Source organism: Manihot esculenta, chromosome 5 (assembly GCF_001659605.2).
Source record: "Manihot esculenta cultivar AM560-2 chromosome 5, M.esculenta_v8, whole genome shotgun sequence".
In the NCBI taxonomy this organism is placed as follows: Eukaryota; Viridiplantae; Streptophyta; class Magnoliopsida; order Malpighiales; family Euphorbiaceae; genus Manihot; species Manihot esculenta.
Window position 1 is genome coordinate 29,447,733 of NC_035165.2, and position 20,848 is coordinate 29,468,580.

At 39.2% G+C, this 20,848-nt stretch overlaps 1 protein-coding gene and 1 long non-coding RNA gene across 2 annotated transcripts; one reads left to right on the forward strand and one right to left on the reverse strand.

Annotated features, from left to right (window-relative positions):
* Positions 1-1,774: 1,774 nt before the first annotated feature.
* LOC110615580 (transcription factor MYB44) lies at positions 1,775-3,070 on the forward strand. The gene has a single exon (XM_021757530.2). The coding sequence runs from the start codon at positions 1,941-1,943 to the stop codon at positions 2,808-2,810; it is 870 nt and encodes a 289-aa protein (XP_021613222.1). The 5' UTR covers positions 1,775-1,940; the 3' UTR covers positions 2,811-3,070.
* A 777-nt stretch (positions 3,071-3,847) lies between these two features.
* On the reverse strand, positions 3,848-19,990 carry LOC122723622. The gene is made up of 3 exons (XR_006350608.1): positions 19,823-19,990; positions 19,383-19,694; positions 3,848-4,373 (listed from the first exon to the last, which is right to left on the reverse strand). It is a non-coding gene; the product is annotated as an uncharacterized LOC122723622 (long non-coding RNA).
* Positions 19,991-20,848: the final 858 nt, after the last annotated feature.

Genomic DNA, 20,848 nt, shown 5'->3' on the forward strand with positions numbered 1-20,848 from the left:
AAAAAATTCAACCGATTAAATTAAACTGAAATGATTAAAACATATCAAATAAATTTAAATTAATTTTAATTTAAAACTAATTTAATTTAATTTTTATAAATATTAAAATTTTAATTTTTAATTTATTTAATTTAATTTAATTTTAAGGCCAACCAAATGCTGACACGTAGTGGTGAGTAAGAAATAAGGAAAGAATTGCGTGCCTTGTTATGATGCAAAAACTTTGCTCCTTGTAACAGCCTTATAATACAATTCAAATTATAGGTAAAAAATACAAGGAAAGAAAAAAATAAGTTGTGAAAAATATAAAGAGAAAGTAACTATTTCTTATTTTGAAAAAAAAAAAAAGAAAGAAGGATTCCTTTAGTTATTTTCACTCTAAATAAATAAAAAAAGAAAAGTTACTTTTCACAATAAATTATAAATTCACTCTTTCTTTTTTAAATAGGAGAAAATAACATTATTTCAATTTTATTCTTATTCAAATTATAAAAGTGCAAATAATAAATAAAAAATTGTTAAAATGTTTTTTTTTTACTTTTTATTTTTTTCTCTCTAAAAACTGTTATTTTTTTTAGTTATTATCATAGAATTTTTAAATTTACTAATTTAATTAATATAAATTCATCTTTAATAACTCTATAAAAAATTAAAATTATAACTTTTCAATTTTAAAGATGTTTCATATTTAAATTAAATTTAAAATTTTTATAAAGGAAAATAAATTAATATTATTTTATCTCATTTATTGATGATAAGGGTAAATTAATTTTTAATACGTAAAATTATAATATAGATAATCGAGTATTTCATGTCGTAAGGTGCCTTGTGGATGTTCCAAATGCTATGAAAAAATTTTAGTTAGAGCAAAATAAAAATGATGCGAGTAAGACGGTGGGAGTGGAGGGCAGTTGAGGAAGAGGGAAGGAAGGTGACCGGCACGTGGAGGTACAGAGAGGGAGTAGGCCGTTAAGAGGGTGGGTAATTCAGTGGGCCTCAGTTGACAGCCTGGACTGACAGAACTGTAGTACCCTTCTTCCCCCGATTCTGCTCCTCAACTTTTGTCGTTTTCTGCGCCACCTCATCACTTTCCGTGCGTCCTTTTCTCCTCTCCTCCTCTCCTCCTCTCTCTCATATCCTTCTCGGTTCTTTCCTCCTTTCTTATTATTATAAATTTTTTATTTAAAAAAAATAAAAATTAACGTAAATGCTCTCCAGCCTGTCTCGGTCAAAGTCATCTCCGGCTCCCATCCACTTCCATAGTACACTTCTTTTCTCAATATTTTCTTATCTTCATTTTCGAATCTTATTTAAATTATTTTTTTATTCATTAATCTCCACGTTTTCCTTTTAAACAAAATAAATTTAACCCCAATTCTTTTATAACTTCCAAAACGGCCGTGTACTGTCAAATATCGAGATGAGCTGGCTTGCCTTTTTAACCGCTTCACCTCAGTTAATCAATTAGTTGTGTGCCATGTCATGCAATCACTACCGTTCATCATTGCTTCTGGGTTCCGTGATTTGGTGCGAACCTGACGAGTCGTATTGGAGAAAAACTGCAGATAAAAACTATCTTTTTATTGAGACGGGTGCAAGTGATCATACGTGTAAGCTTGAGGTACTGTGAGTCGGCGCGTGTCAATTTGACAGCTGTTTACTAGTAACTGCCTTCGCCTGGAAGAATCCCCACCTTCAACGGCTATCACCGGTCACTGTAACCGGCTTAACCAGTCATCCTTATCCCTTCCATATATATACCCCCTATATTCTCCCCCTCTCTCTGTTCTCTCATAAAAACCGAAGGTCAGGCTACGCCACTTCTCCCACCGTCACCAACGAGATACGGACCTCCGTCGCACCGTTAATTTATTTAAACCTTTTCGTTATTTAATTTGCAATTCGGGTTGATTAGGAAGTTGTTGGGATTTTCTCAATCCATGGCTTCTACTGATAGAGAAGAAATTGGCCGGATCAAAGGTCCATGGAGCCCCGAAGAAGACCAGGCGTTAAAGAGATTGGTCCAAAACCATGGCGCGAGAAACTGGTCTTTGATAAGCAAATCGATTCCTGGTCGATCGGGAAAATCTTGCCGGTTGCGGTGGTGCAACCAGCTCTCCCCTGAGGTCGAACACAGACCATTTTCACCTGAAGAAGATGAGGCCATTATTCAGGCACATGCTCGCTTCGGCAACAAGTGGGCGACCATCGCTCGCCTTCTCAATGGCCGGACAGATAACGCCATAAAAAACCATTGGAACTCCACTCTCAAGCGAAAATGCTCCTCCCTCTTTGAAGACTTGAGCGACGATGCACATGCCCAAGTCCAACAGCCTCTCAAAAGATCCGCTAGCGTTGGTGCGGCTACGGTTTCGGGTCTTCAACTTAACCCGAGTAGTCCATCCGGATCCGATGTCAGCGATTCCAGCTTACCCGGTATGGCTTCTTCTCCTGTTTACAGGCCCCTTGCGAGAACGGGTTCCCTCCAAGCGGGTCTTTCAATCGATGCTGCATCTTCCACCACCGATCCGCCGACATCCTTGAGCCTATCTCTTCCTGGGTCGGATTCTTTCGAAGCATCAAATCAGGTATCTATAATCGGGTCAGGATCCGGATTCAATCATGGGGTGACCCCGATACATGTTGTACAGACACAATTGGTGCTGCCAACTGCCGTGCCAGTGGAGCAAGCTGCAACTACACAGCAGAACGGAGTTGGGTTTGAGAAGCAATTCTTCAGGCCTGAGTTTTTGGCAATGGTGCAAGAGATGATAAGGAAGGAAGTGGGAAGATACATGTCTGGTATTTAGCTGAAATGGGATTAGTGGAATCGAGTAGAGAAACAGAGTAGTTTGCTGGTGAGTCGACTCGGGAGGAATCGGAGGAGAGACTGTTAAGGGAAATGAACGGGAAAAAGAAAATGATATTTTCTTTATTTAAGTTGCTTTAATGGTTAATAGTTGCTTTATACAGAAATAATAATTTTGGTAGTGTACAGAGGAACAAATTGATATGTAAAGGGCTCTGTTCATGTGAGGAGGAGAATGGACAAAGGAAAATCCTTTTTGAATTTGAACTTTTAAAAAAGAAGAAAAAAAATCCCAGTTTTTTTTTTCTAATAAATTTGTTCCTTTTTTTTTTCTTTTAATTTTTGACCCAGAAGTTTGAGGGGAGAGAAAAAAGGAAATTGAGAAGGCCTTCAATTCAATTGAAGGCCAAGCTGGAGTTGGTTACAGTAGATAGATAAAACAGAAAGGACACTAACCGTTTTTGTTTGCATATAGAGGACGACTGAACGAAAAAGGAAAATAAAAAATAAAAAGAGAATTGACTATTTAATTTAATTTATATATTTCAGTAAAATAAATTGTTTTATTTTTGGAATTTTTCTAAATAATAAAATTTTCGAAATGAAATGCCAATTTTGCTGTCCAACTGGTACAGAGAGAAGAGTGTTGAATGAATAAATTTGTTAGTTATTGGGTAACTAAGAGAGTGATAATGTGCACTGAACATAGAAGTTGGAGTTCCCTTTTGGACTATTGTGCATCTAAATCATGGCATGGTACAAGATGAAGATGATAAGAATTGCCGAATTGGTATGGTAATTGTTGGATAAAAAAAACAAAGTTAACATCATCCATAAGAAAAAGGCCACAAATAAAAAAGAAAAAAACAAAAGAAAATTGTAAAATTAAAAGACAAGAATTGTGACAAGTGTTTTAGTTAAAACAATAATTACGCGGAAAACGAAAGAGTTGAACATAATATTTCCGTGATTCAATTTAACATTAACGTAGTTTTTTTTTTTAATCACAAAGATAATAGATTCCATTGACAACAGTAAATATGATAAAAGGTCAAGGCCCTAATGTAATAAAAATATAGGCCTTTAGGCCCAAGAACAGAGAACCTAGATACCCAATTCAGACGACCTGAAACTCATATTCAGTGGAAGAAATGTTTGCTGCGTTGTTCCTCATCCTGGTTGCACTGGCTGCTAGAAAATGAAACCATAGAGCTTGGAAGATCTCTTATCGTAGCCGAAACAACCATAACAGACCAACTGAAGTCAAAGGAAATGATACCACACTTAGCAAACCAAAACCACCAAAGAGGAGAAACTTAGCTTGAAAAACACAAATAACCACCAGAACCAGATAATAGAACGATGTAACCACATAAATCTTAACCATCCAGATCAACTACAACTCCACAGATCAAGTGGCTCTAGCAAAAAAGTGATGGGGATGCACTCTTCGGTAATCCAATTGCGCCTTTCTTCGAGCTCTGCTCCGCTAGTCATCTTCATGCCTTTCTTCGCTAGAGCAGAGGAAAGCAAGTGTAGGAAATTGATCTACGAGCCTTCTCACCTGCATCCACAACAAAGACAAAACAAGGAGATGAAACAGATCAAATAATCACTCTCAAATAACCATAGATATGCTAGAAAACAAGAAGGAACAAAAAAAAAAAGAAACAAAATTTTTAAAAAAATCACCCAGAGGTAGGGAGAGAGACCCATTCTCCGGGTGGCAGGAACAAGGGCATTCCTCTTGTCCAAACAGGAGATGGGGAACTGACGAGCGGCAGACTAGAGAAGACTAATGCTCCTAGAGAAAAATAAGACTCGAGAGAAAATTCTCTCTCCAGAATTTCTAGAGAGAGGCCAATATTAATGTAATTACCACTAAGGTACTGTAAAAAAAAAGCATATTGAAAATTTTGACAGTAGAAAGTGTATAGAACTTTAACTGAGTTTTCTAGGCCTATAAAGCATTCATTTCCCATTCGAGGGAAGAGTTAACATGAGAATAAGCTTGATAATATACTTTTAACTTAGTTCGTGTACATTATATTTTTTTAATTTAATAATTTATTATGTGTTCTTGATACTCTCTTTCTTGTTTTTAAACTAGAGAGAATCTCGACTCTCGACAGCTCAGGTTTTTTGTGGATCTCGTCAACTTTCTTTTGCTGCTCTTAGTGTAGCTGCCGGGCGGGGATGACCGGTTCCTCCCCTGCCCAATGGTGGGTTGGCCCTTCTCTTCTCTGATAGGCTTATGGATAAATAAAAGTTTTGTCTTGTTTATTTGTTTCTTCTCTTTAGATCAACGCTTTATTGTGAAGGACTCCTTTGAATATGGTTTTCTAGATGTGTTGTGTTTGGTTGTGGTTATTTTGTACTTGCATGCAAGTATTCTCAGAGGCTCCTCGCTCTAATCATGGTGTTGTTGCATGCCTAAGAGAGGCGGTTCTTGTGACGTCGAGAGGAGAGCTCCTTCTCTCAGCCTTCCCTTTCTTTTTCATTTGTGAACTACAGTATGTGCTCTATCGTTTTTAACTATGGAGGTGACTGAATTGTCTTTCAATGCCAAGATTTGATCGTTGAACTGTTTTTCTCTTGTCATAAGTGAGAGATCCTCAAGGCACAGATATATGTCGGATAAGGTCTCTCGGCATCCTCCTCCCTGGTTTAGACAAAGGCTCAATTACACTTTCTCGATTCTAGATTTTTTCTATAGCCTTGGTTTTCAAGGTGTTTTTACGTGCTTGGTTGCATGTGCTGCAAATCCTCTTTATTCAACAGCAATCGATGACTATTTTCGATATCCTGCTCATAGATTGCAGTGAAAGCGAATAATCATAGAAGCCTTCCAGCAAATTAGAATTTTCTTTTTCTTGTGCCTTGGGTTTTTTATATGTTTAGACCTGGGTTAAAAAATACCTATACGTAGTTGAGTTGTATTTGGGCCTGGATGCCTTTTATTTTTAATGTAATATTACTATGAGCTTTGACAAAAACATAATAATGATAGTAATTTTTATGAAAAATAAAGCTTATATTCGTGGAAAGGTATTCTCAACTAAGCTCATGTAGGAAGGTTGGACCCTAGCCCACCAAAATTCGCTACGCTGGTTCATCCATTAACACGTAACCCTAATTTTGTACAAATAGGCTAGACAAAGCAGGACTCGGACCCATCGACGGGAGATCCAGCTCAATTGATTTGATGAGTTAATAGGGCTATAGACCCATATATCCGAGATCATGACTGCAAGGCGTCAGGGAAAATTAAATGGCTGCCTGACGATGGGAAATGACGCCGTACATCCATACGTACAGTTTTGCGTGATAATGACAGGTTGTACTGTAACAGGACGGCGGTTACACATTACTAGAGAACAAAAGGGAAAAGAATAAAGGAAGGAAGGCATGAGCCATCCGCACCAAGTTCATAAATACATACCTTGAGTCTACACTCTATTGGATCTCAGAATATCAATTGGCACCGTCTGTAGAAACGAAAGAGATTTTTTCGTCACTGAAATTCTCATCCTCACCATACCCACTCAGATCCACATGGCCAATCATAGCGAAAACCATACTGGAAACACCATACATGATCTGAGCGCTGCTTAGGAAGGACCACAATTCCCATTTTTCAGCCCTACCGTCCCACTAAATCAACAACCTATGTTGTTTAACCCTTCGTCAGGCTTAGCAGGGACTATGCCTTGAACCACCCTATCTGACTATGAGCTACAAAACACAGCTCTCCAACTTCAAAACACTGCTCATTGGCTAAGGCAGATATTGCAACAAAAGGGACTCAGTATCCTATGGAGCATACCACCAGTAACCGAAGGTTCAACGTTAATGAGCCACAACCCACATTAAACCACCAAGCCCCTCAGCAAAGCAGCAGGAGGACGGACGATGGAGACGGAGAAGCTAACAGAAGGAACGAGCCTGTAGCCAAAGTGAGAGGCCAAGTAGTAAGGGAGCTTATCGAGAAAGATGGGACTGAAAATTATTCTTTTGAACCAGCAAAAGGGTCAGAAAGTGAAGAGTTGGAGAGAAACTACTACCTGGAGAAAAGACCGAGGAGAAAAGAGGTAGATGTAGATCAGAAGCTAGAGAGACTCAAGGAGTAATTGCTAGTAGAGCTGGGGGAACGAGACAATAGCAACCCCCTGCTACCAATCTCATTCCCATTCGTGAGATGGGTACAGTAAGAAACCATCTCCAAAAAATTCATGATGCCGACAATGGCTGTGTATGATGGCATGGGGAACCTCTGAGAGCACATCTTGAATTATAAGACGTTCATGGAGCTGCAGACCCATTCAGATACTTTGATGTGCAAAGTTTTTCCCATCACCCTTACTAGGCTAGCTTAAGCGTGGTTCAACAGCCTAGAGGCAGGGAGCATTAAAAGCTTTATGGACCTAGCCAACATGTTTATTAGTAGGTGCATTGCTGCGGTCCCAGCCGAAAGGAAAATGAGATACCTAGAAACAGTTCGGCAGAGGAGGAACGAATCTCTGAGGGAATATATGGCTAGGTTCAAATTGAGGCTTTATAAATTTCAAAGCTCGATGAAGCCAGAGTAGTAGAAGCCATGCAGAAGGATGCTACCTCCCTAGAGTTTTTTGGATCACTGTGCAGAAAGCCACCCAACACCTTAGCAGAGCTGATGAAGAGAGCGAAAAAATACATAAGGCAAGACGATGCCTTGAACACTAGCAGATTTGCTAAGGAAGCAGGAGACAGAGGAAAGAAGGGGGAGGATAAGTGGCTAGATAGGCAGGGAAGGAGGCAAGACTGCGGGGCCTAAAGCATTGAACAGACATTAGTAGGAGAGGAAGGAGCAGAGATCCTATCAACCCCAGATTCCCGAGGTAATCATTCCCCTGAATGCGTCCAGAGCTAAAGTGCTCATAGTAGTCTAAGATAAGGACTTCATATAGTGGCTCAAGCCGATGAAGGCAGAAGCAAACGAGAGGGACCTGAATAAGTACTGCCAGTACCACCGGACTTATGGCCATGATACCAATGATTGCTACAAGCTAATAAATAAGATAAATATGCTCATTAAGAAAGGACACCTCAAGCACTTCATGAAAAAATCAGAAGGTCAGAGACCACAGCAGAATGCAACAAGGGTTAGGCCCCGGATACAGACAGGGGGGACCAGTGAATGATGGCTCCAATGGGACAATCAACATGATTGTGGACTGGAGGCCATATGAGTAGAAGAGGGAAGAAGAGAAGTAGGAATAGGGAGGGAAGCAGTACCGAAGTAATGCAAATTGTGGAGCATTCCTTAATGGCCATCTCTTTTTCTCCGGAGGATGCCTAAGGGGTGCAGATGTCTCATGATGATGCTTTGGTTATATAAGTCGCCATCCACAATTTCAAGGTCTGAAAGGTTTTAGTAGACAATGGCAACAAGGTGAACTTGCTGCCCTACCGAATTTTCCAGTAGATGAACATACCCGAGGAACAGCAGGTCAGGGACTAGGCTCCAATCAGAGGGATAAGGGGGAACTCCAGTGGCAGTAGAAGGGAAAGTAAAGGTGGCTCTCACCCTAGGGGAGCCACCTCTATCTCGAACTCACTACACAGTATTCCTCGTGGTGAAGCTACCCCTAAACTATAATGCCATCTCAGGAAGGCTGATGCTGTACAACTTTGAAGCAGTGACTAGTATCCGATATCTGACTATGAAGTTTCCGATGGAAGCAGGGGTAAGGGTAGTCCGGGGAAGACAGGAGGAGGCTAGAGCCATGTACCTGGCCACGGTGGAGGAACCAAGCACCCAGCCAGAAGAAGTAAATCCTGAAGTCATGGAGGTCCGAGATGAGAAGAAAGAGGCCAGGACTGAACCGGTAGATAAACTGAAGACCTTCCCATTGTTCTAGGAAGAAAGCGACAAGGTCTTCAGCGTCAACTCAGATCTTAAAAAGGACCAAAAGGAGGTTGTGATGGCTCTAATCAGAAGACATGCCTCAAGCTTCGGCTGAAAGCCCTTAGACATATCAGGGATTGATCCTGAGGTGATGACCCACAAATTGAACATTCTCCCTAGGACCAAGCCGGTGAAGCAGAAGAAGAGAGTGCTTGGGAATGAGAAGCAACAAGCCACAAGGGAAGAGGTGCAAAAGCTGGAGGAGGTTAGGTTTATTAGGAAAGTAATGTACCTATAGTGGTTAGCCAACCCTGTGTTAACAAAAAAGGCTAATGGGAAATATAGAATATGTATAGACTTCACCGATTTAAATCAGGTCTGCCCTAAATATTGTTATTCCCTCCCATATATTAATAAAATGGTCGACTCTATGGCCGGTTTTGATTACTTATCGTCCCTAGATGCTATGTCAGGGTATCACTAGATCCCTATAGATAGGTCGGACGAAGAAAAGACCTCATTCATAACTGAAGATGGGACATACTGCTACAGGGCTATGCCTTTTGGGTTGAAAAATGTCGGGGCAAAGTATCAGAGGTTGATGAATAAGATTTTTAAGGATCAGATTGGGAGAAACATGGAAGTCTATGTTGACAACATGGCAGTTAAAAGTTAGACCTTTCAGCAACATTTGGCCGACTTGAAAAAGGTCTTCGAGGTATTACAATGATATCGAATGAGGTTGAACTCGGCAGAGTGTGCTTTCTTCATCACAGAGGAAAAATTTCTAGGCTATATGGTCAGTGGAAGGGGCATAGAGTCGAACCCGAAAAAAGTAGAGGCTATATTGGCAATGCCTGAGCCAACTTATGTAAGAGATGTGTAGAGGCTTACAGGAAGGGTGGTAGCACTCAACAGGTTCATGTCCAAATCAACAGAAAGTTGCCTACCTTTCTTCAAGAAGCTGAGGAAGGTCCCAAACTTTGAATGGACAGAGGATTGCAAGGAAGCCTTCAAAAACCTCAAAGAGTACCTTAGCTCCTCGCTTGTGCTTAGTAGCCCCTTGGTGGGAGAGGAACTGTTAATTTATTTGGCAGCATCCGAGCAAGCAGTGAGTGCCGTATTGGTGAGAGAAGAAGCAGGGAACTAGAAGCCTATCTTTTACGTTAGCAAGGTGCTCAGAGACGTCGAGATTAGATACATGAATATTGAGAAGCTAGCATTTGCTTTGTTGCTAGTAGTGAGGAAATTCATAATGCAATTAGAAAGCCACCAAGGGGTGGTAATGACTAGCCAACCCCCGAAGGAAATCTTACACAAGCTAGAGACTTCAGAACGAATGCTAGCCTGGTCCGTTGAAATTAGCCTATACTGCCTTATTTACCGACTTCAGACGGCCATCAAAGCCCAAGCCTTAACTGACTTTATAGCTGAATGCTCTTTCAGCTTAGATAAAGAAGAACGAAGTGAAGCATCCCCGAGCTTGGTAGAAGAGAAGGAGGGTGATCAACAACCGCATGAATTCAAATGAAACCTATTCGTAGATAGGGCATCAAGTTCCGCAGGCAGCGGAGCAGGAATTCTATTAAATGGGCTAGATGAATTCAGAGTGTGTTATGCTCTATGCTTCGGGTTCCTAGCATCTAACAACATGGCAGAATACGAAGTTCTTATAAATGGGATGCAGATAGCCTTGGGAGTAGGGGCAACTGACCTCAGAATAAACAGTGATTCTCAGCTTATTGTAAATCAAATAACATGAGTGTACCAGGAAAAGGATCCCATTATGCAGAAGTACCTAGCCAAGATGCAAACTCTAGAGGCCGAACTCAGTGAGCAAAGGATCATTGTCTAATATTAAAGAATACCCCGGGAAGAGAATGAAGAGGAGGACCTGCTCAATAAGTTGTTTGTAGAGGAATTAGAGCAGCTTCCAATCGAAGTGTATTTACAGCTAATTAACACCTCTACCTTTGAAAGGCCAGCCCTCGTCATGCATATCAATGAAGAACAAAGCTGGATGACCCCTTATCTGGAATACCTTGAAGCAGGGAAATTGCCCGAGTATAAAGTGGAAGCTCGAAAAATCATAGTTAAAGCTGCCAATTACCAAGCAGTGAAGGGAACCTTGTACTGAAGGGGGAAATCCAGCCCGTGGTTGACATGTATAGGCCCAGAAGAAGCAACCAGAATGATTCGAGAGGTACATCAGGAGGTCTGCGGAGTTCATAAGGGGGCAACCATGTTGGCGAATAAGATCTTTCGACTGGGATATTACTGGCCCACAGTCAAGAAAGAAGTTGGAGAATTTGTTAAGAGATGTGATATCTGCCAAAAGTTTACAAATGTTATCAATAGCCCGGCTATGCCACAATCAAGCATATCCAACCCCTCTCTATTCTCACAATGAGGGATAGACATCCCGGTCCTATTCCCTAAGACTGTAGGGCAGAAGAGATTTGTGATAGTGGTTGTGGAGTATTTCTCCAAGTGACCTGAGGCAGAAGTTGTACCCACTATCACAGCTCAAAATGTGATAGACTTCATCTGGGGCAATATTATATGCCGATTCGGGATATCTAAGACGCTCATATTGGATAATGGAAAGCAGTTCGACTGCAACTCTTTCAGGGACTTCACAAGGAACATGGGCATGTGACACAAGTTCTCCTTAGTGGCTCACCCACAAACAAATGGCCAAACTGAAGTGACAAACTGGGCTATCCTCCAAGGGCTAAAGAAGCGGTTAGATGGTGCTAAGAAGAACTGGGCAACCAAGCTACATAGTATCCTGTGGGCATTTTGGACTACACCTTAGACATCCACAGAGGAGACACCATTCACGCTAGTGTTTGAGACAGAAGCTGTAGTCCCTATAGAGCTGCAAATGCCTACTCACTAAGTCCAATTTGGTGATGAGAGCACCAACAGCGAGAAATTAAGAAGCAATCTGGATGCCTTCGAAGAGATCAGAAATGAAGCACAAATAAGAATAGGTGCTTATCAATAAAAGGCAGCCTGATATTACAACCAAAAAGTTCTTGAAAGGAACTTGAAGGTTAGGGACCTGGCCTTAAGGAGATTGAAAGCAATGGGAAAGAGAGCAGTTGTGGGAAAGCTAGCGCCAACCTGGAAAGGCCCATTCAAAATCACCAAGGTAGTCAAACTTGGGGGTATACCGAATTGAAGACCTACAAGGAAATCCGGAGCCTCACGCCTGGAATATTCAACATTTAAAGAGGTATTTCCCATAAAAGTATACAATATAACTGTTATTTTTTAGAAGACATGAATAAAATTGTCATGTTTCCCCTCCTACTAGTATTTCTGAGTAGGTATCAAAACCCTCAATGAGGTAGGTGACCGGTCTCGGAACATGACTACCGGCACCACAAAGTTGGTTGAGGAGATGAAGACACAAGTGAGGTGGGTGATCGATCTCGAAACATGACTATCGGAACCACAAAACCGGCTGGGGAGACAAAGCCCTCAATGAGGAAGGTGACCGGTCTCGGAACATGGTCGCCGACACCACAAAACCAGTAGAGAAGATGAAGGCCCCAATGAGGTGGGTGACCAGTCTTGGAACATGAATGTCGGCACCACAAAACCAGTTAGGGAGACGAAGCCCTCAATGAGGTAGGTACAAAACTACTAGCACCATAAAACTAACTAAATCATTTAAAGGTTTATTTACAGTATCTTCCCCCTGAGGCCTAGAAGGCAAGCGAGGAGCATTCTTGGGCTAAGGATTGTCATCCTCTCCGTAGCACACCTCCTTGCTATCAGAGTCCACTTTAGGGGCTCATAGATCTGCCAACGGAGTGAAGAGGGCATCCCTAGCCGACTTAAGGTCTTGATTATAGCCCGAAGTGAACATGCAGAAGGCCTCCCTATATATTGTCTCTTTCATCTCCGTAGAGGCCTTATACTCTTCGAGTCGCACTTCACAAGCCTTCTAGATTTTGCTTTTTAGCTCTGTAGAGTCTTTGTACTCTCGCAAACGCTCTTTACAAGCCTACTGGACCCTATCCGCTGTAGCCCAAGCATCCCTTAATAATGCAGAATACCTCTCCTCTAGAGCAGTGATCTCTTGACGGAGTTGTTGCTGGAGACGAGACTCCCCCACTGCCGAAGCCATACTTTTCAGGTCCTCGATGTGCTGTTGAGCTCTTGCTGAAGGACAGCAGTGCGAGCTAAGGTCATATCACACTGGGCCCTAGCCTCATCACATTAATGGCAGGATTCCTCTAAAGAGGACAGTTGTGTTAAGGTCTCATCTCGCTGAGACTCAACTGCAAAAACTCGTTGGGGGGCCTAGGCAACCTTGTCCGTCATCTCCCCTAGTTGCTTGGTGAGGTTCTCAATAACCCCTTTGAACTCAATGATATGTCTGTGGGCCTCACCAGTGGCAACGATGTTTCCATCCCGGCGCTCCTCAGTGATGCACTGCTCCACCGAGCTCTGAAAAGACCGATTCTGGGCACCAATCTCAAGGAATACCCTGAAGGCCTACCACAAGAAAAGAAAAACAAAGTTAAAAAAGCCAAAGAACTTAGAAATACCCTTGAGAAAAGTAGATGGCTTACCATAAGGAACATCTCCCTCAAGTTGTCTCTGAGCTCATCCAAAGAATGAGTGTTGAACATTGTTTGTTGTTTTGTGGAGCAGGCAAAGTGGCTAATGAGAACCAGGAAACAGGGATCTGAGGCAACCAAAGTCCCCTAAATATTTTCTTGTAGAGCATCTTGGCTATCGAATCTAGCATGGATTCAGGAGTCACTTCGGCGGCATTCAAGAGCTCGTTATCAGGAGCTGATGACAACTACTCCACTACCTTCTTCCCCTTGTCAGCAGAGGGAGGGGGAGGGGTTTCTTAGTAGGCTCTATAGTACGAGCCCGCTTGGCAGCCCTGCCTTTCGTAGCAGGCTCTGAGGACTGGGCCCACTTGATAGCTGCCCCTGCAATCACTATGGCCCCCACAGCTTGGAGAGATGGAACGTCTAAAGGGGCAATTCCAATGCCCTCCTCTGAACTGCTCCCGGTAGACTCGCTGAGTGCAATGGGCTCCTTGGAGGCTTGTTTAGGAGCTACTGGAGTATTGGCAGGAGCCGATGCTTTGGTAGGAATAGAAGCCCTTGAAGCTGCAGATCGAGAGCCCCTCGTGGCAGAAACCAACCCCAAAATAGAGGCAGGGGCAGTAGACCGGTTTGAAGTCATGGGGGCCACAACATGAAAGACCTCTCAGGTCACGTCGGCCACCATCTTGTTAGCCTTAAAGGCTGCTAGGGTCACCTTCATGTTTTCTGAGAAGGGAAAAGTTTTTCAGAAGCTTGATGTCATCCATAGGAACAGCAGAGGCTGAAAAAGAGATGTCAATCCAGTTAGAACTCAAAATAATGAAAAGAAAATGCAACAAGGAAGAAAAACAGAAAAATAATAATACCAGCTTTTCGGCAGTCCCAAAGGTTGGACATGAACATGCACTTCTCGACGCCATACTTTTTTCTTACAGAGTTCAGTCGAAGAAGGAAAACTTGGTCCAATAGGGTCAACCTGGGGAAGTCATTGCAGTCTTGAGGGACATCCCCCTAAGAGAGATCAACATCCCAGTTGATCTTCGAGCTCTCTTTCAGCTCGACAATCACAAAGGCCTCAGTCCAGCCTTTTTATTGAGTCCTTATATCTGGCAAAGAAGGATAATCCTACCCGAGGACCAAAGTAGTAAAACCCATGGTTAGACTGGACGAGGCAGAAGAAGGTGGAGAACAAAGTGACAAAGGGGGCAAAACCCAAATACAGACAAACGGACTCAAAGCAGCACATAAATAGAATGAAATTGAGAGACAATATATTGGAAGTCACTTTAAAGTTACGGAAGACCTCAATAAAGAAAGGGGTAAAAGGAAAGGTTAGCCCGCAATCGCATTACTTGACAAAGAAGACTAAGATGCACCCTTGTTGAGCGTGTAATACCCGGCTAGACCCCGACATCGGAATTCCTATTTTCCGGTAGAATCTCGGATGTCAGAAATCTCTAGAAGGGTAAAATATATTTTTCTAAAATGTTTTCATGTGTTTTATGGTTTTAATGAAGAAAGAAATTGAGTTTTGGAAGAAAATATTTTGGAGGAGAAACCCAGGTTCGGCCGCCGAACATGGTGGAGTTGCGGAGGCACTTTTGGCTTCCGAAGGTGGTCTGGCCAGCCACCTATAAAAAGCCCCCTGTCCGAAAATGGACGAGTTTTCTCTCTCTATTTTCGGGCAAGGTGAGTCTCTGCCATCCCTTGGTCGATCTTGTGTTTTCTCCTCAAATCCTTCAAGTTTTGACAAGTTTTAACTTGGTTTTGAAGACTTTTGAGCTAAGAATAGAGTTTTAAAGTTTGGAGAACCCGGAGCTCGATTTCTCCCATCTCCGAGTTTGGATCGCCTCTCCTCTCGTTTTTTAAGAGGTAAGTGGAGATCCTACCCTTCTTTTATGCTTTGTGTAAGTTTTGAGGGGTTTTAGAGAGTTTTAATGCATGATTAGGCTAGTTATAAAATGTTAGGGTTTATGTGAGTTAAATGATGAAATGTATGTTATTGTTTGTTAAAATGTGATGTTGTTGGGGTATAGGCTAGTTCTAAGCCCCTAAATGCTTAAGAGTGTGTTTATGCATGTTTTTGCATGGTTTGGAGGATTTGGGAGGCAAATTGTGCATGAGAGGCTGAGTTCTGCCATTCTGGAAGAACTCAGGTTCGGCAGCCGAAGCCATGTTCGGCCGCCGAACCTGCCTGTGGTGGCATGTCTTGACCGCCTAAACTCGCCCCGAAAGTTGGACTTTCGGCTCTGGAGGGGAGTTTCGGCCGTCGAAAATGCCGCCGAAGGTGCATGAGTTTCAGATCTGAAAGAGACTTTCGGCCGCCGAAGGTGCCGCCGAAGGTGCATGGCTTTCGAATCTGGAAGGGGGTTCGGCCACCAAAGGTGCCGCCGAAAGTGCCCTATTCAGCCTTCCTTTGCATGCTTTCTATGAATGTTTTATGGTGTTTTAGGGAGTTTTTGGGGAGATGTTTAGAGTCATGTTAGTGTATGTTTGATCCCTCATTTGAGTCCACCTGTGTAGGTTCGGACCCGAGGAACCGAGGACCCCAGCAGTGAGATAGTTGCTTCAGAGTCTGTTCAGAGTCAGCCTGAGGTGAGTAGAATGGATCTTTATGTTTCAAAGTAAATAAATTTTGAGTATATTAGGTTGTTTGCATTAGAATTCACGAATATATTGCATTGCATACTATGATGTTGATGTGGATGGATATTGGATGACCCATTAGCCCTTGATATGATATGATATGATATGATATGATATGATATGATATGATATGATATGATATGATATGATATGATGTTGATGTGGATGGATATTGGATGACCCATTAGCCCTTGATATGATATGGAAGTCCAGGTCGAGGCCCATTCTACGCCCCTAGCACAGAGTAAGAGAAAGTCCAGGTCAAGGCCCATTCTACTCCCCTGGCACATTGGTTATGTTATGTATGTTATGTTATGTTAAGAGAAAGTTCAGGTCGAGGCCCATTCTACGCCCCTGGCATCATTGGAATGTGTAGAGGGCTATTGGTGACAATTTCATCCTTAATGTGATTTGTTTGTGATGTGATGCATTTCATGAAAGTATGGATTTTAATATATTGTTTTACTATTCTGCTCACTGGGTTCTAGTAGCTCACCCCTTTCCCTTAACCCCCAAGTTTGCAGGTCCGGGATAGACCAGGATGTCAGCAAGAGTAAAGGTTCTATGGATGTAATAGTTAGATGTGGACATGAGAAAATAATGAAAATTATTGTAATGTAAAGTATTGTATAAAAATGTTATGAGGTTTAGTATTGTGTTTGGCCCTAATGTTATGTTAATCCCCTTTTGTACATGATCGTTGTAAAATGTTTTAATGTTAAGAAATGTTAAACCAAGCTTGATGTATGATATGATGTCCCACTAGAGCATTTGATGAGGGCTCTTGTGTGGGGTTTATGTTATGGTTATGATGCATGCACAGGTTAAGTTTGGTGAATGAAAAAGTTTAAAATTTTTATGTAAATGTATGATCATGTATGGGATTATCATGTATGACAGGTTGTATGTTAGGCTTGCTACGGATCCCGGCGACCTTAAATCGATCTGGATCCTAGCGCTGGTAGCGGTTCAATTTCGGGTCGTTACAGAGCGTTTACTAAGCCCGCAGAAGGTGGATTGAGAAAAATCCTTTCATTAGAAAAGGGAGCCCTAATCCTATAAATCATGGTATTAGCATAGTTGCTGGAGAAGAAATCGAAAAGGGAAGAAGGGGGTAATGAAGGACACTAGACCCACGACATCGAGAATTCTAACTAAAGTCATGAGAAGAGTAAGACGTACCTCAAACTGAGAAAGCAGAGATTACAGAGAAGAAAGAGAGCAAGATAGCAGAGGCAATGCAAGAGGAAGAATCGTGAGTGAAAGCAAAAGGTGAATTTGAAACGGGTAAAGGCAGAGAGAAGATGTTTTGACAAAAGCACTCCTAGAGCCGCGCAGTTATAATTGGAGTTTTGAGATTTACCTCTCATTAATAATGAAATAATTAACGAGTGGGTAAAATGGCACTTGATAACTATTGGGTCTCGAATATCCTAGTCTCAGCTAAGTCCATGTAGAAAGGCTGGACCCTAGCCCCATCAAGGCCCGATACGCGGGTCCATCCGTTAGCACGTAGCCTTGACTTTATGCAAATAAGCAAGATAGAGTAGGACTCGAGCCCGTCAGCAGAAGATCCAGCTCAATTGACTTGATGGAGTAGGGCTATAGACCCTATATATCCGGGATCATGACCGCATAGCACCGGAGAAATTAAATGGCCGTCTAACGATGGAAAATGACGCAGTACATCCGTACGTATGACCTTGCGTGATAATGACAGATTGTACTATAGCAGAACGGCGATTACACGTCAATAGAGAATAAAAGGAAGAAGAATAAAGGAAAGAAGGTATGAGTCATCCAGACCAAATTTATAAATATATACCTTGAATCTACTCTCTATTGGATCTCAGAATATCAGTGTTTATCTATTTAATCAAATGAACTCTATAAAATGGTTCGCTGAAAATTTCTTATTATTTTTAGGTCAAATATTAAAAAGTATGAAAATAAATAAAACATTAATATTGTTTAATAAGTAGTTTTTCTTTAAATTTTTAAATCCACTTTTAAATATTTAAATTAATTATAGTTTATAGTAAAAAATAAAAATTAAACAGTGAAATAATAAATAAAAATGAAAAAGAGAAGTGAGAGAAGGGTGGATGGAGAACGAGCAAAGAGAGAGAGAAAGAGATAGAAAGAGAGATAGGTCAATGAAGAGAATCGCGTATACACCTTTTCTCTTTTTAATCAAATGTTTTTTTATACCATGTTTATTGTGGAGTTAATTTAGTTTAAAATTAAATTAAATAGATTAAAAATAAAATTTTAAAAATTTATAAACAGCAAATTAAATTTATTTTATTTTATTTAATTGATTAGAGTTTTAATAGATTTTAATGTTTTATTTAATTTAGATGCGTTACTTTCTAAGAATTCACTCATAAAAAAATAACTTAATTAAGTTAAGGTAATTATTTCTCCTCCATTAAAAAAAAAAACTTTAGACTTTTTGAAAAGTTCAGAAAAAATATCAATAAAGAAGAAATAATTTTCATACTTATTGAAATTCTGAATTCACTAACTGAATTATTTTCGATTAAATAAAACCTAAATTTTAAATTTTATTTTAGTATTTTAAAATTGAATTGAGGTGTTTCACTATTAATCTTTTACTAATAATAATTATTAAATAATATAAATAAAAAAATAATAATTTTTAAACTAAAATTTATATTTAAAAAAAAAACGTTTAAGTTAATATATTCATTTATACAAAATTATCTTTGGCTCAATTTTATTAAAAAATTTTTAGTTAAAACTTTACTCAAATAAAGTAATTGAAAATTTTTAAAATTAAAATTAAATTAAATCAAAAAAATAAAATTTAATGAAAATTTTAAATTTATTCAATTATCAATTATTTTAATTTAAAAAAAAAAAACTGCTCACCCTGCCCATGCCGCTTTCTGTTTCTGCTATCACTGTCTATTTTCTCTTTTGTTTTTTCTCTTTACCCAACATCACCGAACAATATATACGTTTGCTTGTTTGTTAACTATCAATATTAACATGTTATTATTGATATTTTACATTAATTTCTTATTTGAGAATTAAAATTCTATCTATTTTCATAAAATTTTTCATAAAAATATTATAAAAAAGTATTTAGGGAGAGAATAAAATTTTTATTTTTTTACTATACGAAGTATAATAAATATTAAATTTTTTATTCTGCTAAAAAATAAAATATAATTTTTTATTAATTTAGAATAAAATTAATTATTTTAAAATTAAATAAAACATTTAGATTTTGATTATAACTAAAAAAAAAAAAAAAAGAAAATGCTTTTTTTATTATAAGAATTTACGTTATATCAACAACAATAGTTAAAATGATAATGTTTATGCTAGTTTTTTAATTTAAATTTGACCACATACTATAATTGATATAAATATTTAAAATTAAGTTAAAATTATAAATAAAAGTTAGACCTAGTGATTTAAAAAATCAAACCTGAGTCAAGACCTAATTGCAAAGACTCTACCAATGTCTTGCTCCTTTGGAATCACCGGTTGCCTAAGAAAATAACCTATACTGAGGTTTTGAAAAGGATCTCCGGTAGTAGCAATAAGACCATATGAAGGCAAACTGAAGCTCAGAAGAGAAGACAACCCATAGCTCCATGAAACAACAGCCACATGCACATGCAACCATAGATCTGAACCAAAAAGGGGTTCACTTCTTTTGGGACTGGTATAACCAAAGCAAAACCATCCATAGTTCATCCAACTCCTTCAAAAGAAGAACGTAAACGACCCTTCGATCCTGCAAAAAAGAAGGAAACCATAAAAAATACAACACAGGAATGGTAGATCGAACGAAGCCCTCCCCAATGAACCTCAAATCTACGCCAAAAACAGAGAAAGAAATTACTTATACACAAGCCACCTCACCCACAAGAGGAGAGGAGACCCACATCTAGGACAAGGGAAGAAGGAGCAGGGGAAACCGCTACACAGCAGACCAAGAGGCCGAGTGTCTCACCAATGACAATCTAAAAAAGAGAGAAAAATTCTCTTTGAAAACGTTAGAGAGAAGATTAAAAAAAATTGATTAAATATTTATAAGTGACTTATAAATAATTGAATTGTTTAGTATTAAATAAATTATAAGCAAATTTATTATTAACATTACTAAAAAAGAATATTAAATGAGCTACATGATGAAGTTTTAAGATTAAATTAGAGTTTTTAATCAAATCAGTTTATAAGTTGATTTTTTCCATGTTATTTTCAGCTTATAACCAGCACTTATAAATTAAAAAAAAATATATATATATATATATATTATATAAATAAATAAATTATCCTAAACTGTTTTGAGTAATTTATAAGTTAAAATAAGTAGCTCTGGATTAAACCCACGAGTGCCTTATTTATATAACATTAATTACTGTTTTATTGTGCAAGAATATTAATCACTAGGAAGACTATGAAACTCTAACAAGTTGGGCCACAACTATGCAGCTCAGCCCAGCCCAGCCCAGCCCAGCCCATCCATTAAGCTCCAGTGCTCCTCTATACATATGTGTGGGAGTTTTTATCATAACTTTACTTTATTATTAAATATTATTAAATTTAACTGATATTTAATAATGAAATAACGAAATAAATATAACCTATAATTTATATTATCTATGAAAGTGACTTTAAAAAGGTAAATTTTTAAATAGATTAAAGAATGTATAATTATATTTATTATTTACATTAAAAAACAATAAAGAGTTTCATAATTAAGGAAAAAGTACAATATTACCATGGATGGAATAGTCATAATATATTATAATTATAATAAATAATATAATAATTACATTTTAATAAAAGTATTTGAGTAAATTTGAGTGTATATTCTAATTTTTATTTATTCGTTGCTTTTTGGAAGGCATACTCTTCATAAAAAGTAGTTTTTAAAAATTATAT